We start from the raw sequence: 18366 nt of genomic DNA, 5'->3' as shown, positions 1-18366 counted from the left end.
ATTGAGAATACGCAATTTGTATCGAAAACCTTTGAACTTTGCTACATAGTTTTCCCAAATGTTCTATAAATGCTGACTCTTTCTCATTTTCCTCGTGAGGCCGTTAACGTATGCTAATGCTGCTGAGGGCGGGGATGGCGGGCTCGCTGCTTTTATGTTTTTTCAGTTCTCGCTAATATGTGAACGCGACCTTAGCAGCTGTTGGTTGTAAATTTCCCGATGATAGAGCAAGAAGCCTCGAGTATCTGTTTACAATAATCAAGAAAACCAATTTAGCGGAGCGGCGGCACATTATTCAGCAAAACCCTTACTTTATGGTTATTAGTTTTGCCGTGTTTCCCCAACGAGGCGGCATGATTCACATTGGAACTCCCGGCGGCATTGTAAACCATCGGGGGAGAAACCGACGTCTGTTTTGAAAGATATTAGCGGTTCATCGACCCTCAGATAATGTAACTTAGCTCTTTTAAAGCCGACTAATTAACAATGCCATTTTTTTTTAGGTTTGAATGGTTTGTTTTTGTATGTTAGTTGTGTTGAGGCAGCAGGGATTGGCTATTAGATGGGAGGTCGGATTGGCACACACACACACACACACACACACACACACACACACGCACACGCACTCGCCCAGGCACACATACACACACAGTCTATCTATCTGTCCATCCATCTATCTATTTACCTATCTATCTATCTATCTAAATATATCCATCTATCTCTCTCATTATTAGGGCTTTAACTTTTATATTACTTCTCGTTAAATTAAGATCCCGTGAATTAAGCAAGTTTTCCGATATTTTAAACTAATTTCCCGTCTTTTTTTTATCTTCGTCCTTTGCAACCTGGCCTTCATTTTTCCTCTGCTTTCTTCCTCTATCCCTCCATTATTCTCTCTCTCTCCCACCCTTCCACTCCCACTCCCTCTCTCACTCCATCCCCCCAGCCTCCCTACCTCTCTCGCTCCAACCCGCCTCCCCCCGTCCCTCTGTTTTTTGCTTTCTCTCTCTCTCCCCCTCGCTCGCTGCTTCCCTTCTCAGCCTGTCAGATAAATAAAACATACTGGTTGATCCCGCCTCGCTCCTCGGCCAATATTCTCTCGTGTTACTTCTCATCCTGTGCGCCTTTCTCTTTCTCTCCTTTGCCCTCTTTGCGCCCTCCTCTTCTATCTCATTTTCATCCTATTTACTCTCTCTCTCTCTCTCTACTCTCCAGTCTCTCTCTCTCTCTCTCTCTCTCTCTCTCTCTCTCTCTCTCTCTCTCTCTCTCTCTCTCTCTCTCTCTCTCTCTCTCTCTCTCTCTCCCTTCTTTCACTCGACCCCTCTTACCTGCAGCTCGCTTCGCTTCGCTTCCTTCCTCCACACCTCTTTTCTTCTCCAGTCCATTCTGCTTTTCCTCTTCCCTTTAATCTTCTTTAAGGTGCTCTCTCTCTCTCTCTCTCTCTCTCTCTCTCTCTCTCTCTCTCTCTCTCTCGCTCTCTCTCTCTCTCTCTCTCTCTCTCTCTCTCTCTTTCTCTCTCAGTCCATTCTGCTTTTCCTCTTCCTTTAATCTCTCTGTCTGTGTCTCTCTCTCTCTCTCTCTCTCTCTCTCTCTCTCTCTCTCTCTCTCTCTCTCTCTCTCTCTCTCTCTCTCTCTCTCTCTCTCTCTCTCTCTCTCTCTCTCTCTCTCTCTCTCTCTCCTGCACATATATATTAATAATTCCTCAACCACAACACGACAAACGATAATTAAAATCAAGACGCAAGCGAGTGTGAATGAAGTGCAGTATTTTCATTTCACTCGTGACCTTAACGGTTGAACAAGCTCTTTTAACATTCACGAGTGGAGGACAAACGTATAAATGCATTCAACACGATTTCGAGCACCTCTTCCTAAAGCAGATGTCCGCATGGAGCGTAAATCAGTATTAATTTGGCTGTTTGGCAGATCTTTTATGCTTGGAATTAATAGTTTTTCAAGGGAGGCTGCGAGAAATGGGTTATACAATGGATTGAGGGGGTCACTAATTCGTATACGTTTTCTCTTATTTCTCTTCTCTCTCTCTTTATCCATCTATCTATCTATCTATCTAACTATCTATCCTTTCTTTCCCCTCGTAAAGTATTCAATATCCAGAAATCTACATCCAGGAACAAACGAAGGTGTGGGCGTAAAGGGCGATTCAGATCCGGTCCGCTCATTCAGATACCATGATACCCTTGTCCTAAAAACCCTACACACACACACACACACACACACACACACACCGCAGAGTCATGAATAGTGTATCTTCCCATTAAGGTTGGCTAACGAGCACGTGATGAACACACTTCTCATTAGGAGCCTTGACCTCTGGGGAGAATGCCAACTTTCCCTCTCTCTCTATATATCTCCTTTCCCTTCGCATCCAGTTTGCCATTTCTCATCTTCATCCCCCTCTCTCTCTCTCTTACCTTCCCTGCCCTTCCTTTCCCTTCGCTATCATCCCAGTCTCTTTTTATCAGTCTTTATTCTACTCCTAACCATCTGTTTCTCCTCTTTTACTCTCCTTTCCTTGTCTTTGGTTTCCTTATTCTCCTTACGTCTGTGCCAAAATTTTTACGCCTAACCACCCTTCCTATATATGTTTCCTCTTTCTCTCCTTTTTGGGGTCTTATCTCCTCTATTTCTTCCAGTTTCCTTCTTTCTATTTTCCAATCCTTTCCCATTTCTTAGACAATTTCTTCTCTTATCCTCTTTCTTTTCCATATTGCCATTTCTACCAAGCTTTTTTTTTCTTACTCTTTTTTCGGCAATAATTTTTTTGTATTTTACCTTCTTTCTTTCTCCTTTTATCTCCTTTTCTGCCTGGTCTTCCTTATTTCTTCTTCCATTATTCCTAGTTCTGCCATCTTTACATCTCTATCTCCTTTCTTCCTCTTTCCTATTCACATCCTCCTCCTCTTGTAATTTATCGTCCCTATCTCCTTCCGATTCTCTCTCTTTGCTTGGTTTTCTGTTTTACATTCCTTCTCCCTTCCCCCAGTATTTTTTTTTAACTCCTATACCGTGTCCCTTCTCCATTTTATAACAATTCTTTACCGACCTAACAATCTATCTCCTTCCCTTTAATTACCGGCAACTTGAATGTTCTACCGCCCTGCCTTTTTCCCTCTTTCTGTAATCTTTCTTTCCTCTGACGGACCTGATAAAATCTTAGGAAAATCAGGAAAATTGAATAGGAAAGCCAAAACAAAATTAAATTGACTGAACTGAAAAAATCATGGAAGTAAAGAATGAATGGATGGGAAAAAGGAATGGAAGGAGATTTTATTGAAGTAAGAAATGAATGGGGAAAGGACTAAAAAGAAAAATGGTAGAAAGAAGTGTTACCCCCAAAAAAGGATGAGAAGAAGAACACTGAGTAATACATGAAGTGAAAGTGGATTGCATTGCTCTGTGTCTATCTGTACTATTTTTTTCTTTTTTTTTTGCTTCGTGTCCTTTCCAGATCAGTTTTCCTTTTTTTCTTCTTCTTTTTTTATGTCAATCTTCTCTTATCTCTCGGGAAATATTTGTCCTTTGTTGCTTTTTTCTGGTTCATATTCTGTCCGACTTATCTCTTGTCTCGTATGTATTTTATCGGCGGAACATTCTCTCTCTCTCTCTCTCTCTCTCTCTCTCTCTCTCTCTCTCTCTCTCTCTCTCTCTCTCTCTCTCTCTCTCTCTCTCTCTCTCTTTTGCCATGGCCTTCACCTAAACACTGGCGACCTATATTCTTTTTTTTTTTTTTACACCCGTTTCCTCGTTGTTGTTGTTGTTGTTGTTGTTGTTGTTGTTGTTGTTGTTGTTGTTGTTGTTGTTGTTGTTGTTTTCTTATCAAAGCTTCTCTTCATCTTTCTTCGACTTTTTTTCTTTTTTTCTATTTCATGTTTTTTTTCGGGGGGAGGGGGAGGGGGGTGTCATCCTCTCGATCTGTTACGTTCTATTCGTAATCTTTCTCATTGCCCTTGATCATTCGGTAATCTCTCTCGTCTCTTTTTCCTAGCCTGTCCTCCTCCCTCCTCTTCCTTTGCTCTTATTCTTAATTCTTTTAATCTCCTATTTAAAAACTTCTTGTGCCTCCTTTCCTTCGTTTTCTTATTCCTCCACCTCGTCCTTGTCCTCATCCTCGTCCTCCTCGTCCTCTTCCTCATTATCCTCCTCCTCCTCTTCTCCCTCCCCCTCCTCCTCCTCCTCCCCCTCCTGCTCCTCCTCCTCCCCCTCCTGCTCCTCCTCCTCTCCCATCTCCTCTCATCCTCCTCCTTCTCCTCACGTCCTGGAGTAGATGCTTGCACCTTGATGGCTGTTCTCGTGGAAAAGTTTTCTCTAAGTAGGTTCATGTGACCTTCCCCTGCAACACCTCTGCGGCCCAGGCAGGTGCGCAGGCGGGAAGCAGGCGAGGGAGGGGTGCACAGGTACATAAGTTTGGGATAAGTGGGAATTATTATCTTCTAGCAAAGAGGTCAAGGCTTGGGAGGAGGAGGGAGAGATGGAGGTGGATGAAGGAGTAAAGGACGAGCCTGAAAGAGAGAGAGAGAGAGAGAGAGAGAGAGAGAGAGAGAGGGAGAGGGAGAGGGGGAGAGGGAGAGAGACACGGAAGGACGCCAGAATCATGAGAAATAGATGAGGACGTAAGATTAATGGGTCGAGACATGCATTATGTTGGAGATAATGGAGGTAGGCGGGCGGGACGGATGGATGGGAGGGGGACAGGAGCGCGGTGTGATGCGGGACAGCCGGAAGTGGACATAATGGGCGGAAAGTTCTGTAAGACGACAAAGTTTGGAGGTAATGCGATTAATGGTTATGAATGGAAGTGTCTCCCCTCAAGAACCATATATCATTCGTTAGTTCGGTGCTTGTATGTGTCGTGGGATCCACTTATTTATTTTTTTAACCTTTTTCTTTCTCGTGTAATATATCTTTCACACTCTCACTTTTTCTCTCTCACACTCTATTCTCCGGGAGGCATATTTCTCTCCTTCCTCTTTTCTCTCCTTTCTCCTTCTTCTCCGCCGCCATGATTTGCTCAGAACTCTGTCACCTCAAATCATTCGTATTTTTATCTCATCTCACAGAATTAATATTTCCACATCTTTTCTTTCCTCCTTTCCTCCTCGCCTTGGTTCATGTTTACCCAATTAGCAATGCGAAAGTGAGGACGCTTTTTGTTATCTTTCCCTGCCAGGTATTATCGCACTTTATATTATTATTATTAGTATTGTTATTATTATTGCATCAGTGTTTCTTATTATTAATGTGATTGCCCTTATTACTACAACTATCATACTCAAATACTATTATTATTATTATTATTATTATTATTATTATTATTATTATTATTATTATTATTATTATTATTATTATTATTATTATTATAATAATAATAATAATAATAATAATAATAATAATAATAATAGAAATAGTAAAAATAATGATAATAATAATAATAATAATAATAATAATAATAATAATAATAATAATAATAATAATAATAATAATAATAATAATAATAATGCTCTGGTATGCTATTTGTTTATTACCAATATGTAGACGGGAAACGAAAAATATGAAGGTGAGTGAGTGAGAAAGCGGTAAAAAAGATATAAAGAAGAGCAGAACAAAGGACTGAAGTAAAGTGAGGAAGATGAGGAGGAGGAGGAGGAGAAGGACAAGCAAGAGGAGGAGGAGAAGGAGGAGAAAAAGGAGATGGAGGAGGAGAAGAAGATGAAGGAGGAGAAGGAGGGGAAGAAGGAAGAGGAGGAAAAAGAAAAGTGAGAGGGACTGCGGTCAGTCCCTTGTCACTCTTCCCGCGAGTAAGTGAAACATGGCGGGACAACACCCAAGACTTTCACCCGTAGAGTTTTTTCCGCCTCGCCGCACCCATTCGAGCAGTCTTCGGAAACTTCACCTTTAAGTCTCACCTGTCCCTCTACCTGGCAATTATTCACACCTGTGGCTGCATCGGTAATTAGCATCCATTCAATACCTTTTCTCCTCCTTGTATCTGTTTTTCTTCATCTTCTTGGTTTGCATGTATTCCCTCCCCTCTTCTTTCCCCTCCCTCCCTCTCACTCAAATTCTCTCTGTCTATCTTTCTTTTTCTTTTTTTTCTTTTTCTCTCTTCTATTAAACACAGAGACAAATACACGAAGAAATAAACACGCGCCTTAGCCCACCTACACATGTTTTCCTATTTATACATAGCTTCCATACAAACAAACGCATAGATATATGTAAACCATTTACTGTAAATTATCTTTTTATAAGTAGCAGTGTAAGTTCTCATGATGTATTTTTTAAGAATTTAATTCAGCTACTAACATAATTATAACAGGGATGAGTAAAAATATATAGTTTTGTCATTTCCAATTTAAGAAAAGAGCAAATATCAGTACCTGAGCTACGCTTCATTTTGTCCTGTTTTCACTCGCGATACAACGCCATCATTTGCATCAATAAATTGCCTCATTCCCCACGCACGGAATCGCCTCAGTCACCGAGTTTGGTTCGGTGCTTCTCTCATTTGCACCACTTTTTAGGTAAGCGAGAGAGAAACCAATCTTGCGATATATATATATATATATATATATATATATAGATATATATATATATATATATATATATATATATATATATATATATATATATGTTTGTATCTATACATACATTCATGCCTATATATATATGTACGTCTATATGCATATAATGTATGTATGCTTGTATGTATGTATGTATGTATGTATGTTTGTGTGTGTGCGTGTGTGTATGTGTTTGTGTGTGTGGGAGGGGGGGGGTGTATGTATGTGTTTGCGTGCGTGCGTGATCGTTAGTTTACCTTTGTTTTTTGCTGTAGTATCAGCCATTTCCTCATCCCAGCGTTGAGTTTACCTTTTTATTGTGTCACAGTGTTCTCTGTGATTCAATAACTGTAAAAACTATAATGCTAGGGGAGGTGTTTTGAACGCCGCGGCCCTCCGGTAATGTGGTCGTTAGTGCTCCCTGAATAACTGAACGTTCTTGCTCCACTGCAACGTACTCTGTCTGTCGCACAGACATGTAAAACAAAACAAAAATATATTGTGACGTATTTGTGGCGTTAATTGTTTGTACTTCTGGGAACGTAATCCGTTTCTACATAAAACTCAATTTGTTTTCTGGTATGTTTTTTAAGAGTAATTAATGGCGATGTATTTTTCGTAAGTAACGTACACTTTTGCAAGTCATGTAGTTTGTGCATCCATGTTGACGTTAGGAAGTATGTATGGCAGGAACGTTATGGGACACTCCTTATTTTATCATACTGTTATTTGTTGCTGGCTTCTCGGGAGTATTAGAATGTTCATATTGATTTTTTTTATCTTACTTGATGATAAGATATTAACGATATTAGGTCTATATTATGTGCCAGGATGAATCTTCCCAGAATGACATCGTAGGCCTGGGCTACAACTCACCACGCTAGTGTTCGCTGGTTTTTGCGGTCAGCGGGTGCTGCAGGTTTAATGCTGCTGATGGCGGGAAAACGGGATCAGAAAGGTTGTGGAGTATATATATCAACAAGGGTAAGGGAGGGAAACTTATGCCATGGGGTTTTACTGTTTTCCGTTGCTTTATTTCTCTTGTTTGTCCGTTACTTCGTAGACTGTGTTTATTGTGTATCCCTTGCCCAGGGATACGTACGACTGTAAGCACTGGCTTGGCTTAGTTTGTCTTGTCCGGGTTTAGTGAGTCTGGCAAGTAAGGATGAATAAAGGGTAGGGAGCAGCGTGGCGCCCACCATGCCGGAACACAGACCGAGACTCACGTATTTGTGGCCAGACACTGCGACCACTAAACCATTTGTGTGGTCGCCGCTGAAATATCCATTGTGTGGGGGTCCAGGCGTGAAGTAGAGGAGGCTGGTAGTCTAACAACGATTCACAGACATATACATACGTATTATAAGAAAGTCTCACTGACTTTATGATCAGAAAAAAAATATTCATAGTTGTTGGTCCATGTGTTAAATCTAAACGTTTTCATATACTGTCCCAAAAGTTAAGTGATTCAACTACCGCACGACTTGGTGCGGAAACTGCCCGCGGACTACACTCTGCCGAATATTGTATGTGAAACACAGATTGTGTTCCTCGGTGACATCAATACGGATCAGACCTTGTATACTGCATATAGGCCATGCACGGCTCGCAGCCGCACGCCCCATGAATGCTCGAATGTTATTGAGGATTGAATTACATGTACTCCATCGCAACGCTGTCTTGCTGGAGTCACTTAGATACTCACAAAAACTGAAGTTGTGCACGGGGAAGCCTCTTATGATGAGGGGGAGCAATGCATCACTTAAGGCATGGCAACGAGATCATGTAGGCTAGCGAGGCAGAGCAAGAGGTGGAGAGGGAGGGTGTTAGAATGACAGGCACTGCTTGTTCTTTTCCTTTTTGGAAATTAAATTGTTTCGGCACCTGAATGTTAATGGCCACCATTAGGCCACTTAGTTGAGTACCAAGAACACCATCCTGATGGTTCAGGTAAGTCACGGAGGCAGAAGAAGACGAATGTCATACTGACGAAATGCAACTGACTGCCATCATGAAATGTTATCCTCTTGATGCTCAACTTTAAGAAAAAAATGGTACTCGATAACATTTATACAAGAGTATTTTTTTTTTTTTTAGAAATTATAAATAATATACCTATCCCTTTATTCTCGTTCAGTGATCACTCAAAAATGTTTCTCAGGTTTTGGCGCGGCAAGTCTTAATAATTTTGGCTCGTTTAACAGATAGAAATGTTCATTCTGATGAAGGAAAGATATGTTTTCATAGAGAATGAATGTCATATTTCTGTGCCACCGAGCAAAAACAAGAAAACCAAATTCACATGACGTGACTTCAAGTAAAACAGGAAGTAACACATGACCAAGCACGTCGTCGCCATCCCAGTAGACTCCTCGGTCTCAAAATCTTGGACTTTGCATGTCATTCATATCAAAGTTAATATAACAAAGCACGTAAACGGTAAATGTGTCAGTGATTTCATGGTGCAGTTTCTGATACTGATATAATAAATTACTCTGCAACAACAATTTTGCTCAAGAAATCCATAATATTCTGTAATTTGTAATATTTTATATCAGTATGGCCTGTCCATTTCATGATTTCTCTCAAATGAAAACTTAAGAAGTAAGAAACAAGTGTGGAACTTCTCTTAGATCGGCGGAGGTTACATTATTCATCCTAACGCTTCTCTCTCTCTCCCTGCAGTGTGGTCCGTGACGGGCGTGGCGGGGCGAGCCAGCGACCTGCCCTGCTACCTCAACCCTCGCACGCCGGGGGACAGACCCAAGTTGATCCTGTGGTACAAGAGGGGAATCCGCACGCCGGTCTTCAGGTGGGTTCTCTCTCTCTCTCTCTCTCTCTCTCTCTCTCTCTCTCTCTCTCTCTCTCTCTCTCTCTCTCTCTCTCTCTCTCTCTCTCTCTCTCTCTCTCTCTCTCTCTCTCTCTCTCTCTCTTGTTATATTTAATATCTTTTGCTTGGCTAAGCAGGAGAGAGTGAGACCTACGTGAGTCTTCCATGGTGGCGGAAGGGTGAATGGAGCGGCACCATCGCATGAGCCACGTTGCAAAGTGAAATGGAAGATTTAGTGTCGTTGGCTTTCCCTCAAATCCCAAGCCCTTCATAACACCATGCAGTCGTATTATGAATGAATATATATATATATATATATATATATATATATATATATATATATATATATATATATATATATATATATATATATATATATATATATATATATATATATATATATATATATATATATATATATATATATATATATATATATATATATATATATATATATATATATATATTCTATAAATAGATAACATACAGACTAACAGTGAGACAGATCGCCATGCGCAGGTCATCGCTAGATGTGTAAACAATGGGTGGTTCCCCGGGCCAAGCCACAGAGCTTCTAACAACTTTCCTTTTTACCGTCCATGCCCCTTCTCTCTTCATCCTGCTCTTTGGCCTTCGTTTTCTCCCTCCTCCTTTCACGTACGGTCATGACAGGCGAGTGTCGCTCGTGCCCATCAAGCCTTCCATTTTTCCCGGCCTGTTCCGCGTCTCCCTCCCTTCACAGACTCGTCGAAACGGTGTCAGCAATTCGTCAACACCTCCACTCTCCTCACCTCGCCCTCGCAGCTGCGACGGAAGGTTGTCTTGTCTTGCACGTCATTCAACTTTTCCATTTCGTTTGCCGTCACATTCGTCTCCGTCCTCGTCCCTGCCACTACGGATGGATGTGTGTTGCGGAGATCCATCCGTTTTCTTACTGTTCTTTCAATCACGTCTTCTGTCTCCTTCTCGTCACTGTCACGACCTTCCATTTATCTTCAATGCTTCCTCTCTCTCCTCCGTCATGCCACTCTTCTCCCCGCCATAACCAGGCAAGAAGAGTTCCATGACCATCTCTCAACCTTCTCCACCTGCCACTCCTTGTTCCTCGTCTCCTTTCAGTGACATTCAAGTGAGGCGACTATGCAAACCATCCTCTATCTCTTCCTCTTCCCATTTCCCTCATCTTCTCTTTGCAGCCACGACGGTCGAGTGCCGCAGATGAGGTCAGACGTGAAGCAGAACGGGGGGACGCTGACCGTGAGCCGCGGCGCCGCGACCCTCACGCTACACAACCTGACGCTGACCCAAGGCGGCGTGTACGAGTGTCGGGTGGACTTCTTCAAGTCGCCCACACACACCAACTTTGTCAACCTCACCGTTGTGGGTAAGTCTGGCGGCTGTGTGCTGGGGGTGGGGGAGAGGTAAGGGGAACAGAGAGAGAGAGAGAGAGAGAGAGAGAGAGAGAGAGAGAGAGAGAGAGAGAGAGAGAGAGAGAGAGAGAGAGAGAGAGAGAGAGAGAGAGAGAGAGTTTATGAGCGAGACACAGACAAATAAGCGAACAAAAAGAGACAGACAAACAGCAGGTAGGCAGGCATGCAATCAAGCAATCAAGGTACAGACAGACAGACAGATAAACAGAGAGAGAGAGAGAGAGAGAGAGAGAGAGAGAGAGAGAGAGAGACTCGAGTATTCATTTTTAAAGCTGAGTACGAATTTATGTTTTGCGAGGTGGAATGTATTTCTGCGCGATAGGAGTGCATTTACGGAATAGAAAATACCTTAATGGCGCCGCACGTTTGCGTATGTTAGTACTTAGGGAGGAGTGAGTGAGTTAGAGAGCCGCTTAAGGGAAAAGGGAGTGGGAAGCGGAAAACCTATTTGCTCGAACAAGGGCGGAGGGAGTTGAGGAATGCGAAGCGGGTGGCGGTGATGAAGCCCTGTGTCAGTGACGTTGGAGGTGGTGGTTGTGATGGTGATTCTGGTGGTGAGGTAGAGTGAGGTTGGTGGTGGTGGTGATGATTACTGTGGTGGTTTTATAGTGTTGGGAGTAGGATAATGGTGGTGGTGATGGTGGTGAATATGAGAGAAGGTAATGAGGATGAATGGTTGATTAGTGATGAGTAGAATGTGGGTAGTATAGTGGTGGTGCTGGTGGTAGACGAGTTTATGGTGGTGGTGGTCAGTGAATGAATGCTAGTGGTGGTAATGAGTAGTGGTGATGATGATGGTAGAGATATGAGAGTGATGATGGTGTCGGTGTTTGCTGTGATGACATTGGCGGCAGTGTTTGAAGCAGGTGTGAGTTAATGAAGGCAGTGGTTTGAATGAGTGGTGAAAGAATGTGATTGGTGTTTATGGTAGTGGTGGTGGTGGTGCTGGTGATTGGGATGGGGGTGGTGGTGATGCTTGTGATTGCAGTAGTAGTGGTGGTGGTGATGTTTTTGATTGGAATTGTGTTGATAGTGATGCTTGTGATTTGGATGGCGGTGATGGTGATCCTGGTGATTGGAATGGGGTGGTGATGCTGCTGGTGAAGATGGTGCAGGTGCTGATTGGGGTGGTGGTAGTGGTGATGCTGGTGATGGTGATGCTTGTGATTGGAATAGGGTGGTGGTGATGCTGCTGGTGAAGATGGTGCAAGTGATGATTGGGGTGGCGGTGGTGGTGATACTGGTAATGGTGATGATGGTGAGTAACGTGCATCATCACACCCTCACCGCTACGTTTGTAGTTGTGGACTCGTGCGTGAATCCAGCGCCGCCTCAATAAGGTTCGCTGTTAATAAAGAGACAAAACAGTAATTTTTTTATGGAAATATGCATTCCAAGCTAACAAGGCGAACAGGAACGCATGGGTGAGCAGACAGATAGCGCGCACGTTCACACACACACACACACACACACACACACACACACACACACACACGCGCGCAGACACACAGACACATACTCCCCTAGCACGTACACTGCGCATCTTCACACCTCAGAGGCATTCTGTTGTGGCGTTGCGCAGAATACTCATCCTACAACAAACTCCCCTCGCCTGGACCGCCGGAGGGAAGGCGACAAAGAAGCGGCAGGGCAGGTGGGCGGCGGGCGTGAATTAGAATTGTTGATTGAAATTAACATTGAAACTAAATCAGCCTGAGTCGTTCAATAATGGCAGGACGCAATTAAGAAGATTAGGTCTCTATCGCGTTTCTCTGCCTCGTCCTCATCCTCGTCCTTGCCCAACACACAAATGAGAACGCCCCGGAATTATGTTGCCGGCGTGTTTTTCTTTTCTCTCTCTGCTCTATTTTCGACCTCCCAGTTTGGAATTCTGGATTGGTATTCACTGGACACGCACCTCCTATTTTACGTCCCTCCTCCTCCCTAATCCTCTCCCTCCTCCAACTCTTCCTCCTCCTCCTCCTCCTCCTCCTCCTCCTCTCCCATCCCACTTCTCATGTCCTCCGCCGCCCTCCCTCCTCTACTTTATATGCCTTTTACACTCTTCCCCCTTCCCCTCCCTTCCCCTGCTCGTTGCCCTTACTCGCCTTCACCTCATGCCCTCCCTCCATTGCGCTTCACTTGACAAGAGGGAAGAGGAGGAGGAGGAGGAGGAGGAGGAGGAGGAGGAGGAGGAGGAGGAGGAGGAGGAAAGTGTTGCGGTGGATCTTTGCCCTTTGTCAATATCTTAAAGGCAACGTGGGGGGAGGGAGTGCATGTGTGTATGTGTGTGTGTGTGTGTGTGTGTGTGTGTGTGTGTGTGTGTGCGTGTGCGTGTTTATAAAGATGTGCATGTGACTAAGAGGCAAACGGGTGAAAAAGCGTAACACATCCTTACCTCTTCCTCCTCCTCCTCCTCTTCCTCCTCCTCCTCCATCCTCCTTCTCAAAGACCCAAGAAAGCCCTCCATTTGAAGTCCCGTTTCCTTCTCCCTCAATTCGGTAGTTCAATATTGACCCTCGTGCCATATTTTTTTTTTTTAGCTTAAAGGCTTCGGCACACATCTCGCAGCGACTCCGTATTTTATATTTCAACGCCGAACTGAAATTTTTTTTTTACCCTCCACGCCATGTTTTTTTTATTCGGTGATTAAACTTTTTATTTTCGTGCCGCGGAGTAAGGTCAAGGTCAAGCGTGAGTACGTGTCAAGAGGAGGAGGAGGAGGAGGAGGAGGAGGAGGAGGAGGAGGGAGGAGAAGAAGAGGAGGGGGAGTAGGGGTGTGACGACCAGAAGATATAAGAGAACGCGGAGAAGACATAAAAGGAAAAGAAAGAGGAGGAGAAGGAGGAGGAGGAGGAAGAGGAGGAGGAGGAGGCGGCGGAGGCGGAGGCGGAGAAGCAGTAAATATAAGAGCAGCAGTAAGAGAGAGAGAGAGAGAGAGAGAGAGAGAGAGAGAGAGAGAGAGAGAGAGAGAGAGAGAGAGAGAGAGAGAGAGAGAGAGAGAGAGAGATAACGGAGGAAAACTTAGACAAAGTCGGGGAGGAGGACGAGAACGCGAGGGCAGTCAATGCGGAAGCGATCAGAGGAGTTCAGTGGGACCAACATAAGACAAAAATGGTGTATAAAAAAATGGAACACAACAGATTTTAAAGAACATGTAGAGATGCCTGAGAGAGAAGGAAAAAGGTGCAAAACAGGAAGCAAACAGAAGCCCGACTGGCTAGTAATAAAACATAAGACTGGCAGGAGAGAAAAGTGGAGTAAAGAAAACAGAAACCTGTGAAAGAAGGAAGACGACACAAACGCAAGAAAAAACAGGAGGAGGAGGAGGAGGAGGAGGAATACATAGGAAGAACAGACCCCAGAAGACCTGTCGGAGGAGGAAGGAGAGGAGGAAGAGGCGGAGGCGGATAAAATATGGAAAGGCACGCAACAGAAAGACTATTTGCCCGTTATAGGGTTGATCGCTCTGGTGATTTAATCTGCTCAACGGACAAAGCAGAACAGATGAAAGCACTTCGGCACTTACGTTCAATTTACTCCTGATGTAACGGTTGTCGCGACTTTAAAAGGAGTTGATGGTTTTCACACTTACTACCCTTGCAGGAAGATTTAAGCTCGGTTTAATAGACTCCTGCCATCGAATGTGCTAAGGCGCTTCTTTTGAATCGGTAGACCGCTACTTATAGCTTTTGAGTTGGTTTCGAGCTCAAAGAACAGTCAGAGCTTCAGGATCAAATCTCCTCCTTAGAGTTTCTTTTCCAGTGTAAAGAGGTTGAGTCGCTTGAGGCGTTCTTCATACGGCTGAGATCTGTACGGAAGGAGGAGGAGGAGGAGGAGGAGGAGGAGGAGAAGAAGGAGGAGGGGGAGAAAGAGAAAGAGAAAGTGGAGAAGGAGGAGGAGGAGGAGGAAAAGAAGAAGAAGAAGAAGAAGAAGAAGAAGAAAAAGAAAAAGAAAAGAAGAAAGAGAAAGAAGACGAAGAGGAGGGGGAGAAAAAGAAAAAAAATAAGAAAGAAGAAGAGTAGGAAGCAGAAGAAAATAAAAGAATGCAAAAGATGAAGAGAATGAAGAATTGTAAAGAAAAAGAAAGGAAAAAAAAAAAAGGAGAGGAGCAAGAGGTCGGAGGAGGAGGAGGAGGAGGCAGCAGAGCAAGAGGACGGAAAGTTTAGTGGAAAAAGAGAAAGCACAAGCGGAAGAGGAGGAGGAGGCTGCGGAAGGGGCGGGGTTATGTAGTGTTTGCGGAGGCTAAAGCAGAGGAGACTTTCAGCGCCCTTCGCCGCGCGCTAATAATTCACGCTTCCCCTCTGATGCTCTGGCTCTTGTTCCTAAATTTTTTGTCTCGTTCTTTGTCACCGCCATTAAAACTCAGCGCGTGTGTTTGTGCGTGTTTGTGTGCTTGTGTGGGGTGAGGGAATGCATGTGGGTGTATGTGTGGAGGAGAGAACTTATTCGATTAGTGATTTTAAAGTGGAAAATTACTGGAAATGGAAAGAGTAATGTTAGGGAAGTAAGAATAACAGGAAGAAAGAACTGAACGAAGAGAAAGAGAAGAAAGAAGTAGAAATGGAGTTAGCAGAGAGAGAGAGAGAGAGAGAGAGAGAGAGAGAGAGAGAGAGAGAGAGAGAGAGAGAGAGAGAGAGAGAGAGAGAGAGAGAGAGAGAGAGAGAGAGAGAGAGAAGTGAGTATGGAAAGCACAACAAGGCTAAACAACGAAAAAAACAACTGGAACAACACCGACATTGGAGCTACAAAAGTGGAAACTGCTGAACAAACACGATAAAAAATGTAGTTTGTTCCGGTCTGTGTGTGTGTTTGTGTGTGTTTGTGTGTGCTTGTGTGTTTGTGCTTGTGTGTCTATGTGTGTGTGTGTGTGTATGTGTGTGTGTGTGTGTGTGTGTGTGTGTGTGTGTGTGTGTTTGTGTGTGTGTGTGTGTGTGTGTGTGTGTGTGTGTGTGTGTGTGTGTGTGTGTGTGTGTGTGTGATATTTGGTTTGCATGTTTTTCGTGTGATAAGACAGACAGACAGACAGACGTTCGGACAGACAGACAGACAGACAGACAGATAACTCGACACATACAGATTCAGACATAGAGAAAAGGAGTTTGAGTGCGAGAAAGAGATCGGAGAAGTAAATTTCTAATGCATAAAAGTGGGCATCATCTGAAGCCTTAATTAAATCCTGGATAATAGAAGAGAGAGAGAGAGAGAGAGAGAGAGAGAGAGAGAGAGAGAGAGAATATTAGTGTATGCAGTGAAACCTAATTAACAAACAAAAACATAAATAAATACCCCAAAACATGAGACAAACGAACAAAAGACAGACAAAATAGACACGCAGACAGAGAGACAGACAGACAGACAGATCGACTAACAGACAGAGGTGAGGTGAGGTGAGGCTGAGGGTGTTGTGTTCTTGTGTTGCAGAGTCGCCGAGCAGCGTTGAGGTGGTGGACAGTCGAGGCGGACGGGCGCGGGGCGGGGTGCTGGGGCCCTACCGTGAAGGCACCTCCCTCAGCCTCACCTGCATGGCCAAAGGAGGTCAGTGTCGCACCCTCTCTGTTTACTCACCTTTCTTTTCACACCTGTTCTTTATCCCTTTTTTCTCTCTTCTTGTCTTCATTTATCTATCTGTCTGTGTTTGTATATGTTTCTATCTGTCTATAATTATCTATCTATCTATTTATCTTTCTTTATCTGTATCTTCCTTTTATTTCTGTCTTTATCTGTGTATCTATCTATCTGTCTATCTATCTATATATCAATCTATCTATCTATCTTTTTTATATGTCTATCTGTATCTCTCGTTGTTTTGTTTATTTTTTTGAAAGTTTGTTTATATTTTTTTCTAGCTTTTATTCTTTCTCTGTTTTTTGTTGTCCTGTTTTTCTCTCGTCCTTTTATCTTCTCTGCTGCTACATGTCCAGTCTCCTTTTTACTTTTCCTTTTGGTTATGTTTCTGTTTCTCTGTATTGGATTTTCTTTCCTTTTTTCCACATTTTATTGCCCTCTATCCGCGCTCACCTATTATTTCCTATTCTTTTTTCACATTCGGTACTGCCACTGTTCTTTTTATAATTATCGACTTCGTTTTTGTCTTGTTTTTTGGGGGGGTCTTTTGCAGCTTTGGTTGTTGGCCATTTTAATCCTCTCGGTATCCGTATTTTTCTAAGCCTTCATTGCCACAGCTTTTATTTATGAGTACTTTGTCTGGTTATTTTTTGGAAGATACTTTTGAACTCGCCCATTTTTTTCACCATTGTTCCTTTTTTTTTCATTCTTGTATCGCCTTGTCTGTCTTTTGCGATTTTTTGGCAGTCTTTCGATTTTTTTTGTGTTGTTGTTGTTGTTGCTGTTGTTGTTCTCTTGCTCCTTTCATTGCCCGCCGAGAAACATCGCTGTGACACGTGTTGTTAGGTTTCAGCGAAGGAATACTGGTGTTTTTTTTTTTTCGACAGCAGGAGTTACCGCTCACGGATTCTATTTTTGTTGTCTCAAGAGTTTTCCACGCAGTATATATATATTTTTTTCGTGTGATGGTTTAAATTGAGTAAAGTAGAACAAGTTTAATTCAACAAAACATGAGCATATTAAGGTTTCTTGCCCTTGAATTCTGTGAAAATCAAGCAGCAGAGGTCACACACACACACACACACACACACACACACACACACACACACACACACACACACACACACACACACACACACACCAAAAAAAAAAATGACAGCACATCAATATTCTCCTCCTTTTCCTCTTCAACCTCCTCCTCCTCCTCCTCCTCCTCCTCCTCCTCCTCCTCATCATCATCATCATCTTAACACACCATCCACAACTCCTCCTTAAAGCGAATATAAACACACCACTCGCCTCACGGTACTGCTATTATGCAAACCATCCACCTCGCACGAAAAAAAAAGATGGAGAAAAAAAACTTGTATACAGTATGTTAGACTTGACCCTTCCCTTGCATACTCTCCTGTATTTACACCCAGGCTCCCTCTCTCTTTCGCTCTCTCTCTTTTCTTTGTTTTTTTGCCTCTTTTTCTTCTTTCGCTTTTTTTTCTCTTACTTTCCTTTGTTTACCTCTCGCTCTCTCTCTCGCTCTCTCCGTGTTTCGTTTTTTTTTTTTTTAGTTTTCTTTCACTCTGCTTCGTTTCTTTTTCTCCGTTTATTTATTTATCTTTGTTTCTTATTTTCCATGTATTTTTCTCTCTTTCCGACATTCCCTGTGTTTTTTTTTGTTTGTTTTTCTTTTCTTTTTTTCTTTCTTTCCCTGTCTCTCCCTGCATACACACACACACACACACACACACACACACACACACACACACACACACACACACACACACACACACACACACACATTGCCTTCACTATTCGTTGTTTACAAAAGCGACAACACAATTTACAAAACATACACAGCGCTTCAAAACGCATTCCCTTGCTGTCACTCCTCCCCTTTTTTTCTCCCACATCTAAAAGAATAATACGATGCAATACACATAAATACTCACTCCATGCCATC

At 43.1% G+C, this 18366-nt stretch overlaps 1 protein-coding gene across 2 annotated transcripts in view; it reads left to right on the top strand.

Annotated features, from left to right (window-relative positions):
- The window catches only part of LOC127007417 (neural cell adhesion molecule 2-like), an 85088-nt gene that overhangs the window by 44918 nt on the left and 21804 nt on the right, over positions 1 to 18366 (top strand). For both annotated transcript variants that reach the window (XM_050878412.1, XM_050878411.1), the window contains exons 3-5: positions 9267 to 9393; positions 10608 to 10795; positions 16266 to 16379. In XM_050878412.1, coding sequence (XP_050734369.1) covers positions 9267 to 9393; positions 10608 to 10795; positions 16266 to 16379 — 429 coding nt within the window. The remainder of the gene's footprint in view (positions 1 to 9266; positions 9394 to 10607; positions 10796 to 16265; positions 16380 to 18366) is intronic.

This window comes from Eriocheir sinensis, chromosome 35 (genome assembly GCF_024679095.1).
Source record: "Eriocheir sinensis breed Jianghai 21 chromosome 35, ASM2467909v1, whole genome shotgun sequence".
NCBI classification, from domain to species: Eukaryota; Metazoa; Arthropoda; class Malacostraca; order Decapoda; family Varunidae; genus Eriocheir; species Eriocheir sinensis.
The sequence above is the reverse complement of the archived record's forward strand: the minus strand, read 5'-3'. Positions and strand labels throughout refer to the sequence as shown.